The sequence below is a fragment of the Colobus angolensis genome, unplaced genomic scaffold (assembly GCF_000951035.1).
Source record: "Colobus angolensis palliatus isolate OR3802 unplaced genomic scaffold, Cang.pa_1.0 Scaffold23, whole genome shotgun sequence".
NCBI classification, from domain to species: domain Eukaryota; kingdom Metazoa; phylum Chordata; class Mammalia; order Primates; family Cercopithecidae; genus Colobus; species Colobus angolensis.
Genome location: NW_012115488.1, coordinates 15,784,374 through 15,810,844, shown reverse-complemented (window position 1 = coordinate 15,810,844; position 26,471 = coordinate 15,784,374). Strand labels below are relative to the sequence as shown.

The 26,471-nt window shown below is 36.9% G+C and overlaps 1 protein-coding gene across 2 annotated transcripts in view; it reads right to left on the bottom strand.

The window, feature by feature from the left end:
• LNPEP (leucyl/cystinyl aminopeptidase) overlaps nucleotides 1–26,471 on the bottom strand; it is a 101,622-nt gene that overhangs the window by 24,490 nt on the left and 50,661 nt on the right. For both annotated transcript variants that reach the window (XM_011944296.1, XM_011944297.1), the window contains exons 3-11: nucleotides 23,439–23,577; nucleotides 21,984–22,115; nucleotides 14,028–14,148; nucleotides 13,195–13,349; nucleotides 10,649–10,762; nucleotides 9,045–9,176; nucleotides 4,047–4,178; nucleotides 1,343–1,503; nucleotides 1,051–1,139 (exon numbers count right to left, since the gene is read on the bottom strand). In XM_011944296.1, coding sequence (XP_011799686.1) covers nucleotides 1,051–1,139; nucleotides 1,343–1,503; nucleotides 4,047–4,178; nucleotides 9,045–9,176; nucleotides 10,649–10,762; nucleotides 13,195–13,349; nucleotides 14,028–14,148; nucleotides 21,984–22,115; nucleotides 23,439–23,577 — 1,175 coding nt within the window. The remainder of the gene's footprint in view (nucleotides 1–1,050; nucleotides 1,140–1,342; nucleotides 1,504–4,046; nucleotides 4,179–9,044; nucleotides 9,177–10,648; nucleotides 10,763–13,194; nucleotides 13,350–14,027; nucleotides 14,149–21,983; nucleotides 22,116–23,438; nucleotides 23,578–26,471) is intronic.

The following is a 26,471-nucleotide window of genomic DNA, read 5'->3' as shown; positions in this document are numbered from 1 at the left end:
AAAAAAAAAAAAAAAAAAAAGAATAGTTTTGATGGTAATATTATTTTTTCTCCATTTTCCAGGTTTTATGTAATATAGACACATTATAGCATTGTTCTAGATGCTTCATATAAATGAGCTCTTTTAATCCTCACCACAACTACATAAAGTAAGTATAATTACTGTATCTTTTGTACAGCTGAGGGAATGAGGCTCACATAACTCGCCTAAAATCATATAAGTGATCAATGGTAGTGCTAAGAATTGAACCAGGCAGTCTCCAAAGTCCCATTCCCTTACCCCTAAGCTACACTCACCCCTCAAAAATATAGGCTTTGACACCAGATCCAAATTCAAATGAGAAATTTTCCCTCTTCATCAATCCAAAGCGTCACTAACGCATCCTACAGAACCCAAGAGCCTTGTGTTTCTTTAGGATGTAAATTAAGAGGAAGATATGTGGTGTGACATTCATAGTAGTATTTAACAAATGGCCCCAAACTACGTTTCAATTGCTTTTCATATTGTAGGTCAGCATATACCATGTTTATATTTTACTATTTCCCTCCACCTTGCTATCATAGTTTCTTCCCCCATTTTCTTGTTTCCCAAAACATATGCTATGTCTTCAGGGCATACTGAAGTAACTATTTACTCTAAATCCAATCATGAATCAACCTCAATTATGCACACAAATCATTTAGGGTGTATCTTGTTAAAATGCAGTTGCCCCAGCCCAACCCGAGACAGCAGACAGCAGAGTATACTTTAAGAAACCCCTCTTATTTTGTAACAAAATATTAATCTTGAATATAAAAACATAGCATTCGCTATTTTCTTTCAGGAATGCCAGTACGTTCTCTGCAAATTTTTGTACCTTATTTCACACGGCTAAAGCCAGTTTTGTGCATGATATACAGAATCAGTCTCATGTTAGTCACATCTTGTATACACAACTCATAAAATCAGTTCAGAGAGTGTCCACACGGGCAAGTGTAATCTTATATATGCACTCTGATCTGATTTTTAAAATTATGCCATTTCCAATCAGAACTGTCATTATAGTCAAACCTGATTTCTTATCCAGTAATGATACCAACAGATATTTTGAATAATTTCTTCCTTCAGTGACATAGGATAGTGGAATATGCCACAGGTAGCTGTAAAGAGAAAATATTGGAAAATTACTATTCTTTCAGTTAGTTGCATATGATTTGTTGGTTTTCTTTTTTTAAAAAAAATTGGTAGGAAGGTTAACTTTGTTAAGCTATTCCTAGGAAGGGATAATCTTGTTAGGTTTCATAAGAACTTATGATCACTGAGGGTGCAAAAGAGATGGCATGAAAAGAAAGGGAGCATGTACCTTGTATCTGAAGGCTGAATTTCAGGCTTCATATTTAAAAAGAATCTCTCTTGTTGTATAAAAAGTTGCTTTCCTTTCTTTTGAACAGTCACTAAAGGAAATCCTTTCTGCAGGGTCCAGGTTTTCATCATTCTCTTTACATCTAGTGTTTCGTTTGTGACCTAAAAAATGTATATATATAAAACTCTTTTTCCTTAAAAATAAAAATTGGTTTAAAAAAATTTAATTTTAATTTATCTGTACACTTCCCTCTTTTCCTACCATCTATAAAGACTACATTTAATGTTAACATAAAAAAGAAACATGAATGTTGAGTTTACACTTCTAATCTAGGTAAATGAGCAACTGCTAAAAGGAATGTAACCTGGAACAGAGCTAAGTGATAGCTAAGGGAGTGAGGGAGGCACTAGGTTGAGAAGTTGCACATGTATCAACCAACTAAGAGTTCATTAAAATCCCTAAATTCATCAATATTAAAATCCCTAAGAAGGTATTAAGTATTCTTTCAAATCACAATACTATCATCTAGAAGATATGAATAATGATATACAGTCTAGAATCAGAATCATTGCTACTCAGTGCTGTGAATCACCTGAGTCTGAGTTTCTCTTTATGCTCCTACCCTCCACCTCCATAATGACAATCTCTTAGGACCTAATACTGTGGGAGTGCCAGGAAGCAGTGGCAGCAGCAGAAGAATGACATATGAACAGGTCAGTTGCCTTAAGTCTTTCTAGAAAACAGAGGTAAACTACTTTGGTAGTCACAGAGCTTCTTTCTCAGAAAATATATGAAGTTATCTATAAAATCTAGAATCTAGCGTCAGAGCTTTGCAGACCCTCTAAGGCCCAAAGCCCGTAAGACATCTAGTATCAATAACTAAGAAGCAATTTTTGAACAACAGCCTCTTTAAAGCAGGTGGTTAAACTTAGGATTCAAATGATTTTTCTAGATTACATATGAATTTGAATTGTAAGCAACAAAGTCATGATGTACCTAAATTGATAAAATCACTCTACTACAGCAGGCCTTACCTCAATCACCATATGCCTATTTATTTATAGCACAAAAGGATGGAGCAAATCTTCCCATTTTAATTAATCTTATATTTATCATGGCTCTAACCTATTTATTTCTGAACCAGAGAATTAGAAGAAAATAAGCTTGCCTAAAATCAAGATGCTTTCGGGTGTCGAAGCAGTATTGAAGTGAAGAAGCCAATGCATAATTTGATGTGGATGCTGAAAAACCTGAGGATACTGTTAGGAACTAGTTTGGGAAAGAAAAACACCATGATGCAAAAGTTGCAGTCAATAAGAAAGGTAGAAATATGTTCTAAGTGCCAACAGATAAGACGGTAAGTATAAAGTAAACAATGTGGCTTTCAAATGAAATGCTACTATATCAGAGGAAAAAAACAATGATTTGGGAACGACTGTTAGGTAATAAGTTCTCAAAGAGAATTCAGAGAGTAGGGAAGATATATCTTCTGGGCAAAAGATTAACAGCTAGAAAATATCAGGATTCAGATGAGGCAAAGAAGCAGAAAGAATGTATGAGAAAGATCCAGAGCAGGGGTTCCTAACCTAGAGTCAATAAAACTTTGAAACTCTGTGTGATGTTCTGCACATATGTGGTTTTTCCGAGTAATATGGCCAGAACTTTCATCAAATTTCCAAATAAGTCTGTGATCTGATCTTTCCTTTTTTTTTTTTTTTTTTTTTGAGACAGTCTTGCTCTCTCACCCAGGCTGGAGTGCAGTCGTGCAGTCTTGGCTCACTGCAGCCTCTGCTTCCCAGATTCAAATGATTCTCCTGCCTCAGCCTCCCAAGTAGCTGAGAATGCAGGTGCGTGCCACCACGTTGGCTAATTTTTGTGTTTTTAGTGAAGATGGGGTTTCACCATATTGGCCAGGCTGGTCTCGAAACTCCTGATCTCATGATCTGCCTGCTTTGGCCTCCCAAAGTGCTGGGATTACAGGCGTGAGCCACCACGCCCAGTCAAGTCTGTGATCTTTTAAAGCATTATGACCCGTCAATCTAAATCAGGGTAACAAACGCAAATGCTTATAAGGGTTTTGCAGTCAGCATACATGCATGAAGCAGCCCGGGTTCATGTGCTGCTTTGAAGTGTAACTTCTACATAATTACATTGCTTGTTAGAATATTTCCAGGATTGACAAAATTCCAACAGCAAAACCATTCAAGGGTAATATGCAGTCAGCTTGTGATGTATCATCTACTCTGGAGGAACAGTCACAAAGGCAAGAGAGTCATAGAGCAGAGTACAGAATCATTCAAAGAAGGCAGAAAAACTAAAAAAGGGTAAGGATACGAAAAGAGATCTTTGAAAAAAAAAGTCAAATAATAAAAATATAGTAATATTCATTAATATGGAGAAGACAACTTTCCTACAAAATAGGAATAGAAATTAAGGTACAGAAAAAAAAAACCAAAAACCAAAAAACAAAAAACTGGCTACCCAAGCCCACACACATTTTTTCCAACAACTAAGAACAGCATTCCCATTTCTTTACATAAAATTCAGTGCTCCATTCATAAATATTTATATAGCAAGCTCCATCCCTCTCCTTCTTAAATAACTATGCTTTGTACCACAGATTAACTTACACACATGCTAAAGAGTATAAATAGACGAACTCCTCTCTTTTTACTGAGCTAAATAAATTACCCAGGTCACTTACCTCATTAAAACTATCCCACAGATCATCACTCTGAATGGATGCATAGCTGTGATTATGCAGGTAAAGGACAACAGCATGTTGAAACACATCTTCACTAAGGTAAGTTTTCAGCATCAACAAGAGAGAAGCTCCCTATTCAAAAAAAAAGTGAGGAAAAAGAAAATAATAGAATACTATAGATCATCAAATTGGGAATCTAAAATTCAAACTATAGTCATTCTAAAAATTTACTTCCATATGTAGAACTTAGTTATAATACACTGCTACTTAGTCTGATATAACTAGATGTGGACTGTGTTCAACTATCTTAACATTATTTTAAAGGATTTGAAAAAGAATTAATGAGTAGATTCCCATGTGCACTATTCTAACCAGGAGCCAGTCTGTGTGGTCTATCGGTATACTCACTGTTTCAATGTTAGTGTTGAAATGCTAAGTATTTATAAATACATTTTAATAGAAAAACATGGCAAATTTTTTGTGGCATCCACACCTCCATCCCCAGTGCTTAAATTACCCATTGAATTCATGAGCACACACTGCTGGAGACACCATAAATTGGCAAGGCTCTCAAAAGACTCCCTGCTAGGTATGTCATTAATTTCTTATCTTAGTATATTGTGTTGTGAAGTAACCAGAATCTCTTTTCTTCCTGTAGAGTCACTTCAAATGTTTGGAACTAACAAATGTATAGGGCAGCAAGCATACTATTAAGGTCACACTACATCCATTGATGTACATGTCATCCTTCCCAATCCTGAAATAAGCACCACCTCCTCTGTGAAGCTCTTCCTGGTTTGAAATAGAAATCACATTTCTCCATCTTCAATACAGTTTATTTGACATCCTGTATCTGTTACACATTTATTTCCTCATCTACGCTGTAAACTAACTGAGAGGAAAAAGTGAAAACTCAACTCCAATGACTAAAACAATGCCCACTACGTGGTAGGCACTCTAGTAGTTTTTGAATGAATTTCACTTTTGATTAAAATGTAGTAATGTCAAGATTATTGTACAAATAACTAAATTATTACCTATTACTCATTTCTATATCACGCTTCATAGCTCTTACTTGTTCTATAAATGTAAGTACTCGTTGTTGTCCCCAACAGTCCTTTCTCTTCTGCATCACCAACTTTCCCCTCCATACTGTAACATGCCCATTAACAATACAAAAACGAAGTAACATTCCTAATTTTAAACAAATGAAAGGCTCTCTACCTTTCCCTAACTTCACCTTCCTCCAGTTATGGTGCTATTTTTTTGTAGTAAAACTCCTCAAAAGAGTTGTCCTCAATTTGCCATCTCCATTTGCTCTCTTTCCACGCTCTCTTGAGCCATCTTCTAATCATCACTCTACTGGAAGTATTTTTTTTTTTTTTTTGAGATGAAGTCTCACTCTTGTCACCCAGGCTGAAGTACAATGGTGTGATCTCCGCTCACTTCAACCTCCGCCTCCTCAGTTCAAGCGATTCTCCTGCTTCAGCCTCCTGAGTAGCTGGGATTACAGGCACCACCACCAAGCCCACCTAATTTTTGTATTTTTAGTAGAGATGGGGTTTCACCATGTTGGCCAGGCTGTTCTTGAACTCCTGACCTCAGGTGATCCACTTAACTCGACCTCCAAAGTGCTGGGATTACAGGCGTGAGCTACCACGCCCAGCCAGAAGTATTTTTATCAAGGTCACTGGTAAACTTCCTGGTGCCATACAAATGTGAATTCTCAGGTTCATCTTACCCACCTATTGATAGCATTTGATATAACTGATCACCCGCTCCTCCTTGAGAGCTGCAGGACACTACTCTTGATTCTCTCCCTATTCACTGGCCATCCTTCTTAGTCTCTTCTACTGAATCCTCCTCATCTTCCAATGAGGGAAGTGTGTACTGGCATCTGATCTTTGGACCCCTTTTCTCTATCTAAATTTCCTTCCTAGTTGATCTCCCAACTCCAGGTTTCTATATGATCCCCTAATGTATATCTCTAACCAGACTTCCTCCCCCTTGAATTTCAGACCCATATCCAACTGCCTGCATGGTATCTCCATTTGGATGTCTAATCCATATCGCATACTCACTCAGAAATTGAAGTTTCTTCCCCCTTCTTTCCCTAAACCTACTTCTAAAGCAGTCTTCTCCATTTCAGCAAATGACAACTCCATTTTTCCAGTTATTCAGGTAAAAATCTTAAAGTTACCCTGACCCCTCCTCTTGTATTTCATATCTAATGCATGAAAAAATTCTACTGGATCAATCTTTCAAATACATTCCAAGTCCAGTTGTATCTCCATCACCTTCACAACTTCCACCCTTGTCCAGGTCACCATTGTCTTGCCATCCATCTATTACAATAATTTCCTAACTAGTCCTCTTAACTCCACGTACTATTGAAGACTACAGTGATCTTTTACAAAATAAGCCATATCATGGCACTTCCCTAATCAAATCACTTTTCATTTAACTTAGAATAAAATCAAGGTCCTTACCATGGCTTAGCAGACCCTATAATAATCTGGCCTCTTACAATCACTCTAACTTCATCTGCTACTTTCTCCTCTGCTTACTCTCTACTCCAGATAACATTGGATCCTTGCTGGTGCTTGAACATGCAAGCAATCTTTTATCTCAATCTCATATCTCTCTCAATCTCATATCTCATGTGAGAGTACCCAAGACCAGTTCCAGGTTTGATGATGCACTAGAAGGATTCACAGAACTCAGCATATAGTCATACTCGCTGCTATGATTTATTACTGTGAAAAGATATGAAGTAAAATCAGCTAAGAAAAAAGGTGCATGGGGCAAAGTCCAGAGGAAAACAGGCACAAACTTCCAAGTCCTCTCCCAGTGAAGTCACACAGGATGCACTTCATTCCTCCAGAAAGTTGTGACAACATGTGTGAAATACCATCTAACAGGGATGATCATTAGAGATTCAGCACCCAGGTTGTTTACTGTGGGCTAGTCATGGAGGTACCTTCTGCCTAGCACATACCAAAACTCTAGATACCCAGAAGGAAAGCAGATTTTCAACATAAACTACATTGTTTAGGCACAGTGAGCCACTCTTATCATGCAATAGTGGGAACTTTCCCAAAACCCAAGTTCCCACATGCCACCCAAGGGTCAACCTTGCAAGCAGATCTTTCAAAGGATACCAGTCTCAGGCCTCCTATATTAACTCTTTTCTGCACACAAGCACTATACATTGGTTATTTCCTCTGCCTGGAATATTCTTCCCCAAGAAAACCACATTTCTCATGCCTTAGATGGTGTTCAAATGTCACCATACAGGAGGTCTTCTCAGCCATATTATATTATAAACACCATTTACTTTGTCATTCTCATTTCCCTTATCATGCTTTATTTTCATATTAGCACTTATTACTTAACACGATACCTACTTATTCATTCATTTGTATACTGTCAGTCTCTATCTTTGACCCCTGAAATGGAAACTTCACAAAAGAGACAAAGTCCACCTTCTTCCCTGATATAACTCCAGCACCTAGAACAATGGCTGGTACATGGTTAGTACTTGTAAGATTCGCTAAATGAATGAAATCTTGCAAGGCAACCTGCATCAGAATTAGGCTTGATGATTATAAAGGCCAAACAGAATATGCCTGCTAAACATATTTCCCTACTGGTGCTTACCTTCTTGTACACAATACTGGTAAGTTATCCAGTATCCCACTTCTCTTAATTACACAGAATATTTGCCAAATCCCCAATTCTGAAACAAGTAGTTACCATATTGACAGGGGTTGACTATGATATGGAAACTACATGTTCAGAAGACACTGAATTCTGGGTTTAGAGGGTTGGGGTCAGAGGCAGACAGAGCTCTGTTGCGACTCTGTTATTATATACTGAACTTATAGCATTTTAAGCAGGTTTTCAAATCCTAAAATAACTGCTCTAAGTTTGGTATAATAATAGAACCTCAAGTTTTAAATTTTCTTTATTGACAGGTCTACTATGGGCTTCAAAAATCACACCAGTAGCTCTAATTGGAATAGATGTAATATAGGTAACTGAACTCCTGATTTTCTTGTTTGTTAATAGTACCTGTATAATAATTCTTGTCAGTCAGGTTTGTATCTCACACATTTTGTGTATTTTCTTCTCTATCTTGTCTGACAGCCATAACATTCATTCCTCCCCACAATATAAATGTGAATGACACTGTTATCCCTATTCTTTCATTCTGTGACCTATGGTGATCCAAATGGGGTTTAACATTCTGCTTTTTCTTTACCTCGAAACCCAGGGTGTGTGTTTCAGATTCTGAAATCTATCTTCTTTTTTTTTAGACGGAGTCTCGCTCTGTCACCCAGGCTGGAGTGCAGTGGCTGGATCTCAGCTCACTGCAAGCTCTGCCTCCCGGGTTTACGCCATTCTCCTGCCTCAGCCTCCCGAGTAGCTGGGACTACAGGTGCCCGCCACCACGCCCGGCTAGTTTTTTGTATTTTTTAGTAGAGATGGGGTTTCACCGTATTAGCCAGGATGGTCTCGATCTCCTGACCTCGTGATCCGCCCGTCTCGGCCTCCCAAAGTGCTGGGATTACAGGCTTGAGCCACCGCGCCCGGCATCTATCTTCAATTCTTAAAAATCTCTTTTTGCTTACTTGTTTTGGCAATCCTGACTTGAGAGCATACCTCAATTCTGAGTAACACAGTCAAGAGCTTGCTTAGGACCTTCCTCGAACATATTCTACCTGTAGATCTGGAGAGTAAACTGACTTTAAAAGATGCAGTGCTATAAGATCTGGTTAATTGTCTGGAATACTAGTCATACAACTTAAATGAGAGTTAGAGAAAGAAAAAAAACTCACAAAAATAGTTAAGGCCAAGATTTATATAGAAGCAAACATTTTATAGTTTACCATTAATACCTGAAAAAAATTTAATCTTTAAAATAATCTAAGTCACGCAGCTTGCTCACATGAAATTTTAAACCCACTCCAGCTATCTTTTTGTTCACAGCAATACCTTAAAATAGGAAAGAGAATCAAACATTTCTTCAATTTGTTCTGAAGACTGAACAGATGATGATATTGGATGAGATGAATTTAAGGAGTCTTTCTTCATGGTTTTAAATCGAGCATCTAAGAAATCTTCATACTGTCAAAAAATGAAAAGATTAGAATATCACAAGTAGTATCAAATGCAAAAGTATAGCAATTATTTATATGAATTAGACTAATTAGTATGTAAGATCATTAGGAAAAAAATGACCAGTGTCACTAAACTTCAGGATATAAGCTTTCAAAAACGTAGGAAGATTGTAACCTTCATGAATATTCCTTAAATTTAAAGATACAATTATAACCTGGCCACATTAAAATTAGCATTTTCTAAACAACAGCATATGGGAAAATTAAGAATCTATTACCAAAGTAAACAAATGCCAACTCTGGGTATCCAAGATGAATATTCTAAAAATGTTAGCATTTTTTTTTTTTAATGAAACCTGAAATTTAAAAAGAGAAAGAACAAAAACTGGTCCTTATGCTGATTTCTCATATATGGTCTAGAATTTCTACAAAGAAAATATACATTTCCCTTAACTGAGGTCCGTTTTAAATAAAATATAACTCTTAAACAGAAATAATTCTTTAAGAGCTCAGCAGACGAGTTCCCCAGAACATGTATTAGATGTTTTTACACATTCTGGGCACCACCAAGTGGTCAAACTGTGTATCTCATTGCTTACGTAGTATACATGGATTTAGAATATCTTTCTTAGTATTCTAGCTACCACTTGATATTATTATCAATTAATTTCCCCTACCACTTGAAATTTTTCAATAAGCCCTATCTAAAATTTCAAATCAAAAGCTCTAAAAGCATTTCTGTTTTAAAAGCCATCTTGGATCATAACATCAGGAAGTTTAATAGAAAGTCAAAAAATTTGGGGGTTGGAAGGTTATCTTTACACTTTCCCACCTATTGTTTGAATTATCTTGACAGTATCTGTCATATCATGGCCTAGTGTGTCTGAATATCCCTAAGTACTGAAAATGTTTCCCAAGAGTCTAATACCATAGTGAAACCACTATTATACTTCTCTGTACTGAAATGGTATTCCTAATCTTTGGAAAAAGGCATAAAATGTGGTTTGTACCTTAAAAAGGGCAAATTTTATTTGTACCAAGCTATATACAACTATTACAAGAATGTACACAGTGATAACAGAGAAACAGTATTGCTACAAAATATTTTAATTTTTTATCTAATTTTTACACAGGATAAAAAAGTTTAATTTTGCAAAAAGGACTTTGCAACTTTAAATTCCTCCGAACAGAAGAACTACAGCTGTTTAAAAGAAAATGCTGCAAAACAATTTAAAATGTTTATCTTAATGACAAAAATGTAAAGTAATCTTATATAATTTCAGTTTTCAATGAAACACATCAATAAATAATAGCATCACTTTCACTGTCAAATCTCAAAAGGTATAGATATCAATAATCAAGGTCAAGTTTGGCATACCTTCCTAGAAACAATTTTCATTACTCCAGATGCACTGAAAATCTGATTTGACTATTTTTCCTCCTAGCATTCATAGTAGGCCAAAGAAACCCTGTACTTACACTAGAAAGCTCTTTGAATATTTTTTCCAAAGAGAAATACTCCATGAAAGTGGCAAAACCTTCATTTAGCCATAGATCATTCCACCACTTCATTGTTACCAGATTGCCAAACCACTGGGGGAGAGAAAACAATTAACCCACAGGATATTTACAGTCTCAGGAATTTTTAAAATAATTGGCTGAAGTGTCATATTAATCACTTATAACTTGATTACAATATCTTAAAGATATACTGCTATTGTAGTTAAAACAAACTATATTCAAATTAATTTAAAATTTACAAAAGTTATATAAATTTACATTAAAACTAAAATAAAAATTTTAATCTTTTACCTTAACTGAATGGGAAACAAGTAAGCAAGGTTATTAGCATATTTATCAATTTAACAAACATGCAATATAGCATGAATATAGGGAAATAAAAACCTTTCTTGGCCACCTCATGAAGTGAGATTTCCTAGATAATGACATTTTTCTACCTTCTAATATCAAGTTAGTAAGATTATTTTCCATTGTATCTACAACCATCCATGACAACTAAAAAGTCTCTATATGAGAGATTTTCCTGTAGTCAGAAAGCCTATATTTTGTTTCTCCTCAGTTGCCCAAATTGAAGACAGTATTTGCATGATTCAAAACGGAATTCAAACAACATTCCTTAAGAAAGTTGACATATACAGGCTGGGCATGGTGTCTCACACCTGTAATCCCAGTGCTTTGCGGGGGCAAGGAAGGAGGATTGCTTAAGGCCAGGAGTTCAAGCCAGCATGGGCAACATAGCGAGACTCTGTCTCTACAAAAAAATTAAGCCAGGCATGGTGATGCATGCCTGTGGTCCTAGCTACTTGGGAGGATGAGGTGGGAAGATCAGTTGAGCCCAAGAGTTCAAAACTGCAGTGAGCTATGATCATGCCACTGCATTCTAGCCTGGGTGACAGAGTGAGACCTTGTTTCTTAAAAAAAAAAAAGATGGCATATATATAAACAAATGAAGTCAGACAGATCTTTAAATATTTTCTTCTATGAGGTAGTAAGAAGAAAAGAAGAAGGAAAAAAAATAATAAGAGATTCTCCTTAAAAAGTGTATCTAAAAAAAATCCTTGAAATGAAAAGTAGTTATAAGGTATGTAATTTGGTCAGTGTGGTCTTTGGCTTATCTCAAATCAGCAGCAAAAGGACAAGATTACTGCATAAAACAAAACACCTTTCAGAATTACAATAACATATTTTTCTAAGATATTATCTTAAAACCTGTTTCAGAGGAAGACGATTTCTAAGTCCTAAAGAGGAAATAACAGAGAAATACTCCCAAATGGTGATGAGTGGCTTTAGAAATAACAGACCTAGAGGAGATCCCCAAAAACACATCTTATCTATATGATCTATTTTTTTTTTTTTTTTTTGAGATGGAGTCTCTCTCTGTTGCCAGGCGGGAGTGCGCTGGTGCAACCTCAGCTCATTGCAACATCCACCTCTTGGGTTCAAGTGATTCTTTTGCCTCTGCCTCCCAGGTAAGTGGGATTACAGGTATGTACCACCATGCCCAGCTAATTTTTGTATTTTTAGTAGAGACGGGGTTTCACCATGTTAGCCAGGATGGTCTTGATCTCCTGACCTTGAGATCCGCCTGCTGCTGCCTCCCAAAGTGCTGAGATTACAAGCGTGAGCCACTGCATCTGGCCCATGACCTATTTTTAAATCAAATAAGAATGTGCTCATATGCCAGCTTGTCATGAAGTCTTCACAAGGGCTAGATTCATATAAGGTGTTTGATGTAGGAAATAAGCTGACCAGAATACATCCTATTCATATACTGAAACTGTGATGACATCACCCAAACCATACCCAATGCTAGTTAAGCACCTCTTCCAGGGCACAATAGAGACAAGGTGTTAGGGAAGAATGGGGGTGTTACGTACCCATATAATTTTCTTTCTCTTCATGGAACAAACAGTCCCTTTGCCATTTTCTCAGAAACCCCCTCTCCAAAATTAAAGAGAACCCTGTTCTGGCAGGAGATGAAAAAAAAAAAAAAAAAAAAAAATCCAGCCCTGACAGCTACAGTTTGAGTTGTCAGAAGGGTGCAACTTAGGGAAAGAGATTCTTCCCCAAAAAGTTATACTGGGCAGTGGGCATTTGTCATAGGTGATGCAGCTGTGTATTACTGAGGGGGAGAAGAGATCTTGAAGAGATAGTGGCTCTTCATGGCCCAGTGCTGCCACTTATTAGCTGTATGACTTAGGGCAACCCATTTATTTGAACTGAGTCTCAGTTTTCACATCTGTAAAATGTGATTAAATACCCACCTTAGAGAAGTTGTGAAGTAAGACAGATGTGAAAATGCTTTAACTTGTAAAGTCCTATACAAACATCTGATAGAATTTTCATTTGGAAACGAAGTTTGTGTTTAAAAAGCATCTTTGCATTATAAAAGAAGGCAAGACTTTAAAAAAAAAATAGAATTATTAGCATCTAAATGCTAACAATAACTCCAGGACATGAAGTAGACCACAGATGTGACATATAACAGCCTTGGTTGCTAATACCTGGTGAGCCAGTTCATGAGCAATGATTTTAGTCACCAGTTTTCTATCTGCCATTGAAGAAGTGTTATTGTCATACAGAAGCGTCTCCTCTCGGAAGGTGAGCAAACCCCAATTTTCCATTGCTCCTGCTTCAAAGTCAGGAATAGCCACCAAATCTGGACATAACAGGAAATAAGTGATCAACTTTCCCTCATCTTAGGCATTTTCTACTCAAAGTATTTTATTCAATGGTTTATCACTGTGAAAGCAATGAATTCTTTTTATACTTCTAATAAATGGAATCTTCCTTATTCTAACTCTGTATGCTCCCTACCCACATGTCAGCTGAGGAAGACCTGTTCAAACCCTTTTAGAGTCACTGTTCCACTCTCCCTTAGTGAAGAGATGCCTAATTCCTTTACAATCAATCAGCTTCTCAGAGCAAGAAGGACAAAGTTCACGGCCAATACTCTGCTCTCGAGGACTAGATCCATGTTGAACAGTACTGAAATGTTCTTGCTTTCCTGAGCTCCCATTACTCAGTTTTTATTATTTAAATTGGGTATTTCTTGGAAGTTAGAATTAGTCAAATTGCAGACTAAGCCCTAAGCAAATTCCCATTTATATAGCACCTTTTTAGCAGCCCTATAAACTTAAGTGTTTTAAGCTCCAACTTCAGATATATTCATGAAATCTAAATAATATTAACAAATACAAACAATTTTTAAAGCATTAATAATGGTTTTTGGTTTTCTCTGCAAACAACTTGGGCACAACCTCTTTCTAAAAAACATTCACAAAATAAATCTAGGTTCTAATTACAACAAAAATCAGAGACACTATTTGATTCTTACCCAATTTCTTAAGTGGATACTGAATTTCAAAGTAGTTTTGATAAAACTCAAGAAGCTTCACAGTTGTTTCCAAGGCATAGTGAACTTGACCAATCTTTTCTGGTACAGCATATATAGAAACCTAAAGGGAAACATTATGTATGATATAAGGACAGGTATAATTAAAATGGCATGATACTCAAGTAGCACTGTCAAGACTAGCATATCTGAAAATTCTATAGAATTGTATGAGATCTTTCTGGATAGAAACACTCACTTATGGTTACTTTAGCCCCCACAGCAAGTCCCTTCTACACATACAACATTGTTGAAAAAATTTACTGATCCCCCCCACCTTTTTTTAAGCTAGCAACATCCAAAGTAACTACTTTAGGTCATCTTACAGCAATTTATAAGTATTTGCCTATTTAATTTTATGATACTCTTCTCTTCCTCTCCCCTTACCTGTAGCTGCCCTTCCTTACTTATGAGGTAAAAAGATTGAGTTATCTGAAAGACAAAACTAAATTTTCATCCTTTCAGGACCTATCACCGTGCCTGGCATCTAGCAGGTACTCAACACTGAGGAGTCACATCTTATGACGGAGTTAGTTCTAAAGTTAACATGTAAGGCATAAATTGCACATTTGAAATTATCCTGGAAAAACCAATTAGAGACCAACATATTCTCTTCCAATAAGTATGGCACAGCCAGTTTATCTTCCAGTGCTTGGGACAGCTTAACTTTTTTTTCAGTTGTTGGCTTGATTTTAAGGATCATGTTATAAAAATATATATATTACACAGAGAAACACTTGTGTTACCAGTTGTACACAGAACTAAAACCAACTAAGGGAACAACAGTTTCATGTCTCCCACTGCCCATTCATTCCAGGGTACATACTAAGAGAGAAAGCAGATGGAATCATCTTTATTATTTAAATTGCAATTCTTGCTCACTCTCTTTTTTTTTTTTTTTGGCTAAATGAATAAATTAAACATATATGATGTGACAAACTATGAACATCTTATTCAGTAAGTATCAAAAGGCAAGTGCTAAACAGCCATGTTCAAAGCAATGGGTTTTACAAAACAATACTTTCCAATTGATTTTAAAAAGCCCTCTATACTCACCTGGAAAAGTGGGATGTAGATTAGACACAGCAGAAAAATAAAAACCTCAAAATGAAGATCTCAACAGGTGGAAAATGTAAACTTTTTGAACAATTCATAATTTGGAAAAAGCACATTGGTGAACTCTAACTCCAATTTTGGTTTCTCATTAAATGATTTAAAAACTGTCAACAATTTCTTGAAGCAAACAAAAACAAAGTGGGAAAAGGACACCCCATTCAACAATCAGCAGAGTGAACAGACAACCCACAAAGTGGGAGAAAATCTTCACAATCTATACATCTGACAAAGGCTAATATCTAGAATCTAAAAGGAACTCAAAACAGCAAGAAAAAAAAAAATTCCATCAAAAAGTAGGCTAAGGACATGAATAGACAATTCTCCAAAGAAGATATATAAATAGACAACAAACATATGGAAAAATGCTCAACATCACTAATGATCAGGGAAATGCAAATCAAAACCACAATGTGATACCACCTTACTCCTGGCAAGAATGGCCATAAGCAAAAAAATCAGAAAATAATAGATGTTAGCATAGATGTGGTGAAAAAGGAACACCTTTACACTGCTGGTGGGAATGTAAACTAGTACAACCACTATGGAAAACAGTGTGGAGATTCCTAAAAGAACTAAAAGTAGAGGAATCATTTGATTCATTAATCTCACTACTGGGATTGATCAATGAATGGATAAAGAAATTGTGATATATATACATACCACAGAATACTACTTAGCCACAGAAAGGAATGAAATAATGGCAATCGCAGCAATCTGGTTGGAATTGGAGGCTATTATTCTAAGTAAAGTAACTCAGGAATGGAAAACCAGACATTGTACGTATGTTCTCACTCATAAGTGGGAGCTAAGCTATGAGGATGCAAAGGCATAAGAATGATACAATGGACTTTGGGAACACGGAGGAAAGGGTGGGAGGCCGGTGAGGGATAAAAGATTACACACTGGGTACAGTGTACACCACTTGGGTGATGGGTGCACCAAAATCTCAGAAATCACCACTAAAGAACTTATTCATGTAACCAAACACTACCTCTTTCCCAAAAACCTATTAAAATAAAGCAAAAAACCATCAACAATTTCTAAGAGGTCAAATAGGTTTCAACCATATTGTCTTTATGTGAGGCTTCAGTCTAGAGAACATACGCATTCATCACAGAAATACGGAGGTGGCATAAAAGTTAAACAATATAGAATGTTTAAGTAAATGAACAAAAAATGAAATATATAGGCTCTGTATTTACAGAGCTGGGGTTCAGATCTCTGTTATCTGTATGACCTTGAGCAGGCTAGTTAAACCTTACTTTCTTTATCCATAAAATGGTGATAAAAGTGGCTCCTACTCTCAGAGAACTGCTGTGAGGATTAACTAAGCTAATACATGTATAGAACTCAGATTAGTGCATGACACAATGTCTAAGTGTTCAATAAATGGTAGTTATTACTGTTATTACAAATAGACTCCCATCAGAACTGAGGCAAAATATGTGTGAACAGAGTATCTGTGGTTACAGTTATTGGAAGAATTATATCTATAGAACTGGAGTTAACCAATTAAAAATACGTTGCTTTCTAAAGTACTGAGGGAAGAAATTTATTCTCCCATATTATGTGGCCAACCGTACTTCATTAGCCCAGCCTTCTACCACCTGAAGCCCCCAATACAGGACTGTGACCACAACTTACTGAATTCAGTCACCGCCTACAAGCTGATCCTACTTACTGCATTTCCTGCATCTTTCCCCAACAGAAGTCAGTTTTAGTATACACACACGCGCGCCTGACATACAATTTTTAAATCTCCAGCTATCATTATAAATAACTGTATCAAGATCACTGGAATTTAAGACAAGTCTTTATTAGCTGTACCTGTTCTTTGCAGACAAACATATCTTGTGTTACAGTTGCCTCAATCATCTAGAAGATGGTATCCCAATAGAAACATCACCCATACCTCCAGATTACTCTAAAACATTTTTCTATCACACACACCATTTGGCAACTCCCATCACTGTGCACCTTTCCTTAGAGGACAAGTCAGGAGAAAAAGTTCAGACGAAACTGAACTTTGACCAAAGGGTCCACTCATTCCCATCTCTGGAATACAATGATTAGGAAAAAATGTAGTTTTAAATACTTTCTCTTCCTTTCTACCCCTTTTTCTTTTCCATAAAAGAACATCTGTAATGAGTTCTTACTAGAGGTAAATAATCTGGTCATTATAATTATTACCAAGCTTCTCTAAGAGCAACAGATGCAGTAAGAAATAGAGAGAGCAACCTAGCTCAGCAAAGAAAGTCTTGAACAGCATTCTGGACTTGGTAAGAGAACTCTAAACATTGTAACATTGTTAAATAAAAGTCAGTCAGCACTCAGGCCTTAAAACTTACAACTTGCCAGATCTCTTTCTTGCTAGATCTCTTTCAAAGATCTTATAGGAGATTTCTAAAAACACAACTAGAAAGATCCCTGATCAGCTCTCAAAGAAGGTTAACATTGAGCAATAACAGATTTAAGTTTAACTTATTTGTTTCTTAATTTAATAAAAATAAAAACTAATTAACAAAAGCAAAAATAGAACAAAACCTCACACCCTCAAAAAGGACAATAATACGGTCTGCAAGATTTATAAAGGCAGAAAATATTAGAAGCTTCAATACTAAATTTTCTGAAAAACAACAGTCTTCCTCAACAGATAACTGGACACACATAAAAGCAGAAATTCCACCCCTCTCCCCCACAAAAACAGTTAAGTCTATTCAGAATAACTGATTAGATGGCTTTAGGAGAATGATATAAATTGTGTACAATGTTCCAGGCTGGTGGAAGATAGTTGAGGTAGAAATGTTTTTAGAGGAAATTTGGAACAAAGTCATGTAGTCATGTTTCTGACTAAACATGAATAAATTAAAATTATAACTTCACATGGATGATACTGGTGAAGTTTCTATTTGAATGCTCAGTGTCAGATGTGGTGTCCACACCTGACTAACCATGACTAGATTCTGATTCTACATATTATGCCTGTCTACAGTAAAAACAAAAGCAGGCAGTGGCAAACAAAAGTAGGCATTGTATTTCACAACTGGCCTAGAATTGTCTAGGTAATTCTGGTATTTCTGAAGGCAGGGGGAAGTTTAAGGAATGAAGAATGAACAGAAATGATGAAATACATGTTCCTCTTTTTTTAGGTCTTTGACAACAATGCAGTATTTAACACTGAAGAGGACACATGTAATAATCTATAGTCAACTCTGAAACTTTTAGTTGGTGAGTAATATTGACTTTAGTAAGTAAAGCTCTATTGACTTATTTCTGAATATTGCCTTATTTCTGAACCTACCCATCAAATATTACAAAATAGAAGCCATCCTAGAGATTTTAGCATAACAAAATCTATCAACATATCAAAAAGTCTAGTCCTTTGTTAGACTCCAAGTTTTAAATTTCTGGTCACCATACCCAACATAAACAACAGAAGTTACTTATATCATTTGGTGTAGGCAGCAGAATATTGTGGTGAACAAAACAATTTTGACTACAACTTACTGATTATGTAATCTTAGGTCAATTACTTAACTCCTTTGAGACACTGCTTCCTCATCAGCAATGTGGGTCTAATACGTATCTTCCCCTTAATTGGCTTATAAAATGAAATAATGTTTATAAATGAGTGCTTAGAACAGCTGCCAGCACAGAGTATAACTCCATGCATGTCACATTCCTCCCCATTTCCTGATAAAAAGGCAATAAATTAATAAAACTATTATTTATTTCTATAATGTTAATATTTTCAAAACATTTACTTCTGGGTATTAAAAATAATGTAGATTATATTTACTCACATGCAACGATTTTATATTTTCATATGGTAAAAACGAAGTATGCACTCTATCCATGCATATGTGCATATGTATATGTGTGTATATGTCTGTATATATGTGTGTATATATATACATACTGAGAAAGGATGAGAGCAGTCTACTTAAGGGCCCATAGCTAGTAAGCTGTCTAGGAGGGATGTTAACCCATTTAGACTCCAGAGTCTATGTTTAACCATGTTGTTTCCTAATACAGGCAAATAAAAAGCAAAAAACAAAAAACAGTCACCTGAAACTCCTCTCTTTCTCTTTCCAGACACATACACACAAGCATGCACATGCACACACATATATGAGAATGCAGTATATATGTGGGCAATGAATAATTCAGCTTGCCTAGATGAAAGAATTCACAGGCCAGGCGCGGTGGCTCAAGCCTGTAATCCCGGCACTTTGGGAGGCCGAGATGGGCGGATCATGAGGTCAGGAGATCGAGACCATCCTGGCTAACACGGTGAAACCCCGTCTCTACTAAAAAATACAAAAAACTAGCCGGGCGATGTGGCAGGCGCCTGTAGTCCCAGCTACTCCGAAGGCTGAGCCAGGAGAATGGCATAAACCCGGGAGGCGGAGCTTGCAGTGAGCTGAGATCCGGCCACTGCACTCCAATCCCGGGTGACAGAGCAAGACTCCGTCTCAAAAAAAAAAAAAAAAAGAAAGAATTCACAATGAGGCAATTAGAAATATAGCTGAATTTGCCAGAAGTGTGGTTTAAACCTGTAACCCCAGAACTTTGGGAGGTAGAGGCAGGAGGACTGCTTGAGCCCAGGAGTTCAAGCTGGCCTGGGCAACATAGCAAGGTATCTCTACAAAAAATTAAAAAACAAAACAAAACACCTAGCCAGGTACGGTAGCAGGTTCCTGTCTGTAGTCCCAGCAACTTGGGAGAGAATCACTTGAGCCCAGAACTTTAATGTTATGGTGAGCTATGACTGCACCACGTACTACAGCCTGGGTGGCAGAGTGAGACCCTGTCACTAAAAAAATTTAAAAAAAGATACCAGCACTTTGGGAGGCAGAGGCAGGCGGATCACGAGCTCAGGAGTTCGAGACCAGGCAGGCCAAATAGTGAAACCTCGTCTCTATTAAAAATACAAAAAATCAGCCGGGCATGGTGGAGGGTGCCTGTAATCCCAGCTGCTCGGGAGGCTGAGGCAGGAGAATTGCTTGAACCTGGGAGGTGGAGGTTGCAGTGAACTGAAATTGTGTCATCTGTACTCCAGCCCAGGCAACAGTGTGAGGCTCTGTCTCAAAAAAAAAAGAAAAAAGAAAGATCAGTGTGCAGATGGGTGGAACAAATTTTTTAAAGGAAAAAATAAACTTTAAACAAGAAAAGAAATATGGCTGAATTTATAAGAAGGCCTTGAGTATCAAATGATGAATTTGAATGTAATCCTACAGGTAGTGTGAAGCAAACACAACAGATGAGAGAAGGAGGGAATAAAGGAAGAGAGAGAGTGAAGAGGAAGGAAGAAAAGAAAGTGGGAAAATGCCAAGACTGCATACATTTTGGGCTACATAAAAAGTGCTGGGGGTTTTATACCAATGAGTATAAGAACTACAAAAATGAGATAATTAAAGTGCTATGAAAGATCAGAGAGGGAATGATTAATTCCAGCTGGGGTAAGAAAGAAATGTTTCATGGAGAAAGTAGTGTTCAGCTGAGTCTTGAAGCAGCAGCAAACCTGGCTCTTTTAGATTGGGCTTCTTAGGCTTTATCGAGGCTGCAAACTCTAAAACAAAGGCTAAATATGTGGTGCAACGCCAGAAGTGGAATTAACTGAATTATTTCAGATTTAAACCAGTCATAATATCCTTTTGAAAGGATTCTGAAAAATCCTTGACATAAAGTCTTTCAATCCAAAGGTGCGTGAACCATTATTTAGCACTTAATATTATAGTCTACACTTACCATTAAACACTTAGTTTACTTTTTGAGTAGGGTCATTAAAGGCATACAGTATTATTGCTGATAAATTGCCAGAGAATCCTTACCTCTGCCCTTATCTCTGAGAGGTATGGGATAGACATGATATGATAGTCTGTTCTAATAGGAAACATACACCCTTTTGAAGTAGCAAAATGATAAGATCCAAGGATCCTGTGATTAATATAAAGCTCTTTAGTCTAGAAAGGAAACCCAAAACTAGCAGGATATTCCCTGGTAGAGCTCAAAAATATGAAAACAGAAACTAAAACATTCTATCATATTTCTATCATAAAGAATAGTTTTTAGTTTAATAAATATGATAGAATGCCTTTTCTCCTTCTACATTGTATTTGAAAAAATTAACTTTATTAGGTGTCTACTGTGAAATTAAAGTATAAAATTCAATCAAATAATCATTCACAAATAGGTACTAATGACAAAGAAAAACAAAAGAGTCTAATTAGAACAAATCATCAATTTTGGCAAAATACAGATAAACCATACCCTTAACTAAATAAACAAACTTATTCATTAGGATGAGGAATCTCATCAGGATTTGCTTTCAAAAAAGTGAGGATTCATCTAATTTTTACAACCTAGAGCTATGGAATATGTAGCCACTAGTCACACGAACACTGTCGAACACTTGAAATATGGTTAGTGAGACTGACGAAGTGAATTTTAAATTGTATTTAATTTTAATTAATTTAAATCTAAATATTCCCCTAAGGCTAGTGGCCATCACTCAGTTCGAAAAGTTTTAGTATACATACAGTATCTTACTAAAATTCTCCTTAAAAGTAAAATTTTTTAAAACTTGAAAATTATTGACTTTCAGGTATTAGTAACAGTAAATAACAGCTAAGCAAAAAAGTAGCATTTCTGATATAAAATGTCAGAGTGTGATCTAAAAGCTTGTTTATTTCATACAGCAAACACCAGGAATCATTAAAGCAAGAGTTCCTCTGAACCTCTCGTGACACAGGCTTTCAGACAATTACCACATCGACATACCAGGGTTCCATTTATGTCCTGACTCAGGTTCTTCATCTCTCCCACAATGAAAGCAACCAGGTAAGTGCTCATCTTCACACTCTCAGAAAACTCATCCTGAACAAGTCCATCTTCTAGAACGACTGATGACTTCTACAAGCAGAGGGGAAAAGACAGTTCTGTTAACTATAGGAATAAATGGCAGTAACAAACAAACAGAGAAACTTAAAATTCAAATAGGAAATAAGTGGTAAACATGCTAGCATATTATAACCTCTCAGTATGAATTTCTGCAAAGAGCATGGCTCTTAGTCTCAGTCTGTTGTACCATCCTTCATCCTGAGGACATATGGAGCACCGTGAAAATCCTGAAGGATTTTTCAGTCCCAAAGATGACTAAATAAATGTTAAGTTAGAGGTAGTCACGGATGGTTCCGCTTCTCCCATTGAAACACCTCTGAAACCAAAATCCTTCCTTATGACCTGGGATTGCTCCCCTCTACTGCTACAAATACATCCACAGAAGAAGGAGCTCTAGCTGTGACATCCCTTCAAATGATCTGAAATGGCTTCATGGAGTACCATGTTGAGGATCCCCAAGAAAGCTTAGTGGGAACAAAATCAGGAGGAAGTCATTAGAGAAGTCAGCAGCAGACACAAAATGAGGGAATGCAGGCAACCTTACAGAATTTTCCAACCACAAATTAAAGTAGGCATCTGCCTCTTTAGAGAAAGATGAAGTTGAAGAGTATGGCTGAGTGTGGAGAGTGAGCTGGTACAGTACTGTCTTGTTATAGATTATGCTCTCTGCTGCCTACAGGATTGGCTCCATAGCCTGCTGGGTATGGCTGCTGCTCCTCTCCCTTAGCCACATGGGTCCAGGAGGCTCCTATCAAGCTGCACAGCCCCTCAGGTGTCCAAGACCAAAAAAAGAGAAAAAAAAAAGGACCCCCTAGGTTCCAGGTTTTGTTTGGCATAAAAACAATTACTGGTTTCACCCTCACTGCATCCCACACAGAGTTAACATCTAAGAAAGAGGCTCCTGTTCTTGTTGTCAATCTCCAAATTATAATAAAATTGGTTTTTCATTTACCAAGAAAATACCAAAACCAGTTATTATTCAACACTCTCAAATAACACTGTTTAGAATAGCAAATTCATCCTGTCTCAGAAAAATTACTCTAATCTTGTGAGTTCATTGTATTAATATTTACACAACTTAATACACAATGCACACTCACATTTCCTACCCACACATTCCAAGTCCAGCAGGTCTTTCTCTTTCCTCAAGTCCTCCTCAAGGTGACTTCCCAACTGATGCCAATATATTTTAATTTTTATTTAAGTATTTTAAGGAAGAATATTAATGTATATGATTTTAATCATTCTCAACTGTAGTTTGGCAAAGAGGAATTTAAGTGTTCTTAAAGAAAGAGACCCATTCAAAGATTTTACATTCAAGGAACAGAACGGTACCTTAGGCATATTTGATAAAGCAGTGTATTGCTCATCCCTTATGATCCTGATGATAAAAGTGGCTTTAAATGCTGGTTCATCAAAACAAGGAAAAGCAGATCTTGCTGCCAGGGGTTCAAACTGAGTCGCTGCAAAGTACCTAAAACAAACACAAATTCAATCCAGTAGTTACTGAGCACCTACTGTACAAGGCACCCTGCCAAGTATACTAAGATAAATATGTTACAATCCTAGTCATTAAAGGATCTGCAATAAACTGGGAAAGGCAGACGTTTATACAATGAACAGACACTTACATCAGGCTGTAAATCATGTCCTAACAATGAAAATAAAGCAGTGGGAACAAAGGGAAGGAAACAAATTCTAACTAGAGGTGGAAGATAGTATAAGGAAACTTGTACAAAACCCGAAGAGGGCCTAAAAAGATGAGTATTTGAAAAGGTGAAGAAGGGAAGAAAGTATACTCTGGAAAGAGTGGGTAACACAAGTGTGGCAAGCCAGGTCTCACTAACGCAGGCCTCCATAACAACTGTTTCAGTACTGGCTGAGTGGGTTAAGTTAAATATTAAAAGCCAGTGCCCTTATACAAAGGCTGGAATTTAACAAAAGCCCACCAAGAGTTTTGCCTGGGTCTTAAAGCATGACAAAATAATGAAGGAATTCTTAACATGACCCATTTAGGATTAAATAGGTCTTATTGGAGGGTCTGAAGAAAACTCCCCAGGCCTCCACAGACAAGGAGGTCTGAAGGAACTCCCCAAACCTCCGTGGTTTAGCAGGAGACAAGATAAGGGTAATCACCCCAGCACCTGGACCCATTTAGATTAAGTAAATTTACTGAGTCTCCAGAGGAAGGTCTTCAAGACTCAGACCTTAGTTATGGATTAAAAGAAGTTAATCACTTATGTCTTTAGATAAATGCACACTCACATGTAAACATATAGTTTAGAAGGTATATAAACTCTGGAAAACTTTGTAATTTTGAGTTGGCCTGGCAATAATTTCCAGGCCTTCTCCCTGTATAATTGGTTATAGAAATAAAAGGTCTCTTTCCAATTCATCTGCATCTCGTTATTGGGCAGCAAAAAAATAGCAGCCTGACCCTCAGTTTGGTCTGGGAACACAAGGAAAGAGAGCAGTGCACGTGCAGAAACTCGGGGTGGCTGCCCAGTGTGGCTGGAGATGAAACCACAAAGGTAGGCTGCAACTGGGCACTGAGGTCTTAAAAAGGTTTCTGATGGAAGATTATTAAGAAGGGTGGTCATTAATTGCTGCGAATTATCTGTACAGCCTCTGGCTTCACAACACTAAACCTCAAATTCACAGCTTGCATTTTCATGAAGACTGAAAACATTAGGTGTCCTGTAGTATTTTTGTTTCCTTTACTCTCCTCAGAGATTAAAAGAAATTTCCTCCTCTTTCTATAGCACACCAGCAACAGTTGAGAATATGACACATAGAAAAATCCTCAATTACAGTCCGGGCCAGGTGGCTCATGCCTGTAATCCCAGCACTTTGGGACGCCAAGGTGGGCAGATCACTTGAGGTCAGGAGTTTGAGACCAGCCTGGCCAACATGGTGAAACCTCATCTCTACTAAAACTATAAAAATTAGCCAGGCATGGTGACACATGCCTGTAATCCCAGCTACTCAGGAGGCAGAGGCAGGAGAATCGCTTGAACCTGGGAGGCAGACTGCAGTGAGCCGAGATTGTACTACTGCACTCTAACCTGGGTGACAGAGCAAGATGCTGTCTCAAGGAAAAAGAAAAAAAGTCCTTGGTTACAGGTTGGTGGAAAAGCATAAAAAGAAACAAGGAGAAATGTAGATTTTCGGTTAAGTAAAAGAGTAACACAGATCTGAACTTGGGAGATCTTGAATCCCAATGTGGCTATAATCCCAGCAAATATGGCCCTGGTGTGCATATTTCAGGTACCAATTAATATAGCACATATACAACCACCACTTTGGAGGTGGTAGCTTCTCTTATTTCAGGCTTAGTTTCCACTACTAGAAGATAAGGAGAAAAGAAAGAGTATGAGACTTGGAGTCAGAAGACCCAGACTCTATAATTTACTAACCACATGACTTTGGGCAGATCAGTATCCTACATCTCATACATTTCAATGTCCTTATTAGTTAAATTAGGACTGAGATAGAATCCACTGCCGAATACCAGGGTTTTTGTTAGAATCAAATAAAACCATTTATAATAAAAACTACTTGTATACCATATGGTCCTAAATACTAGGATTTTTGTTAGAATCAATTGAAACTATTTATAATAAAAACTACTTGTATATCACATGGTCCCTAATAGATATTTATTACAAATGCAGGATAGTCCTAACTTCTTCCACACTTAAAATTAACGTACTATTTTTTTTTGTTTTGTTTTGTTTTTGCTTTTTTTCTGTTAAGGATGTGTCCCCAAATAACTGTTGCTATTGGATTGGGTAAACTGCAAGAAAAGTAGCAATCAACATATATGAAACAATTTACACAATACTATGTTTCTAATATTTCATTTCTTCAACCCACCCCCAACATTCTTACCTAGTTAACAGAAGATTTTGGAAGAGAAGCATAAGGGACCAGGGAATAAAGTTTGATGTTATCCCTACTATTCATACAAGAGAGACTCACCACTACTGGATAAAAATTAGATCATAACACACTAAGGCAAATAAAACCTTAAACTGTTGAGAGATCCAATCATAACTATCTCACATAAAAATCCCTTTGAGAAGGCTGTTGCTTGATAATACTTATAATCTATCTGTTCTATCTATGCTGAATAACTTGAAGCTTATTCTTTCACTGGAGAGTATATTTCCTTTCTGAAATACTAAAGTTCAACACTTTATCAAGTAGTGTTCAAGATAATTACAAATTAACTGTGGATAAGAGAATTTTAAGCACTGGAGATAACAATGTACAAAGGAAAGCAAGTATGAACTAGAGAGGCAGTGCACCATGGTGGTGAAGAATGTGGCTTCTGTAGTTAAAATGACCTTGGGTTTGAGCTCTCCC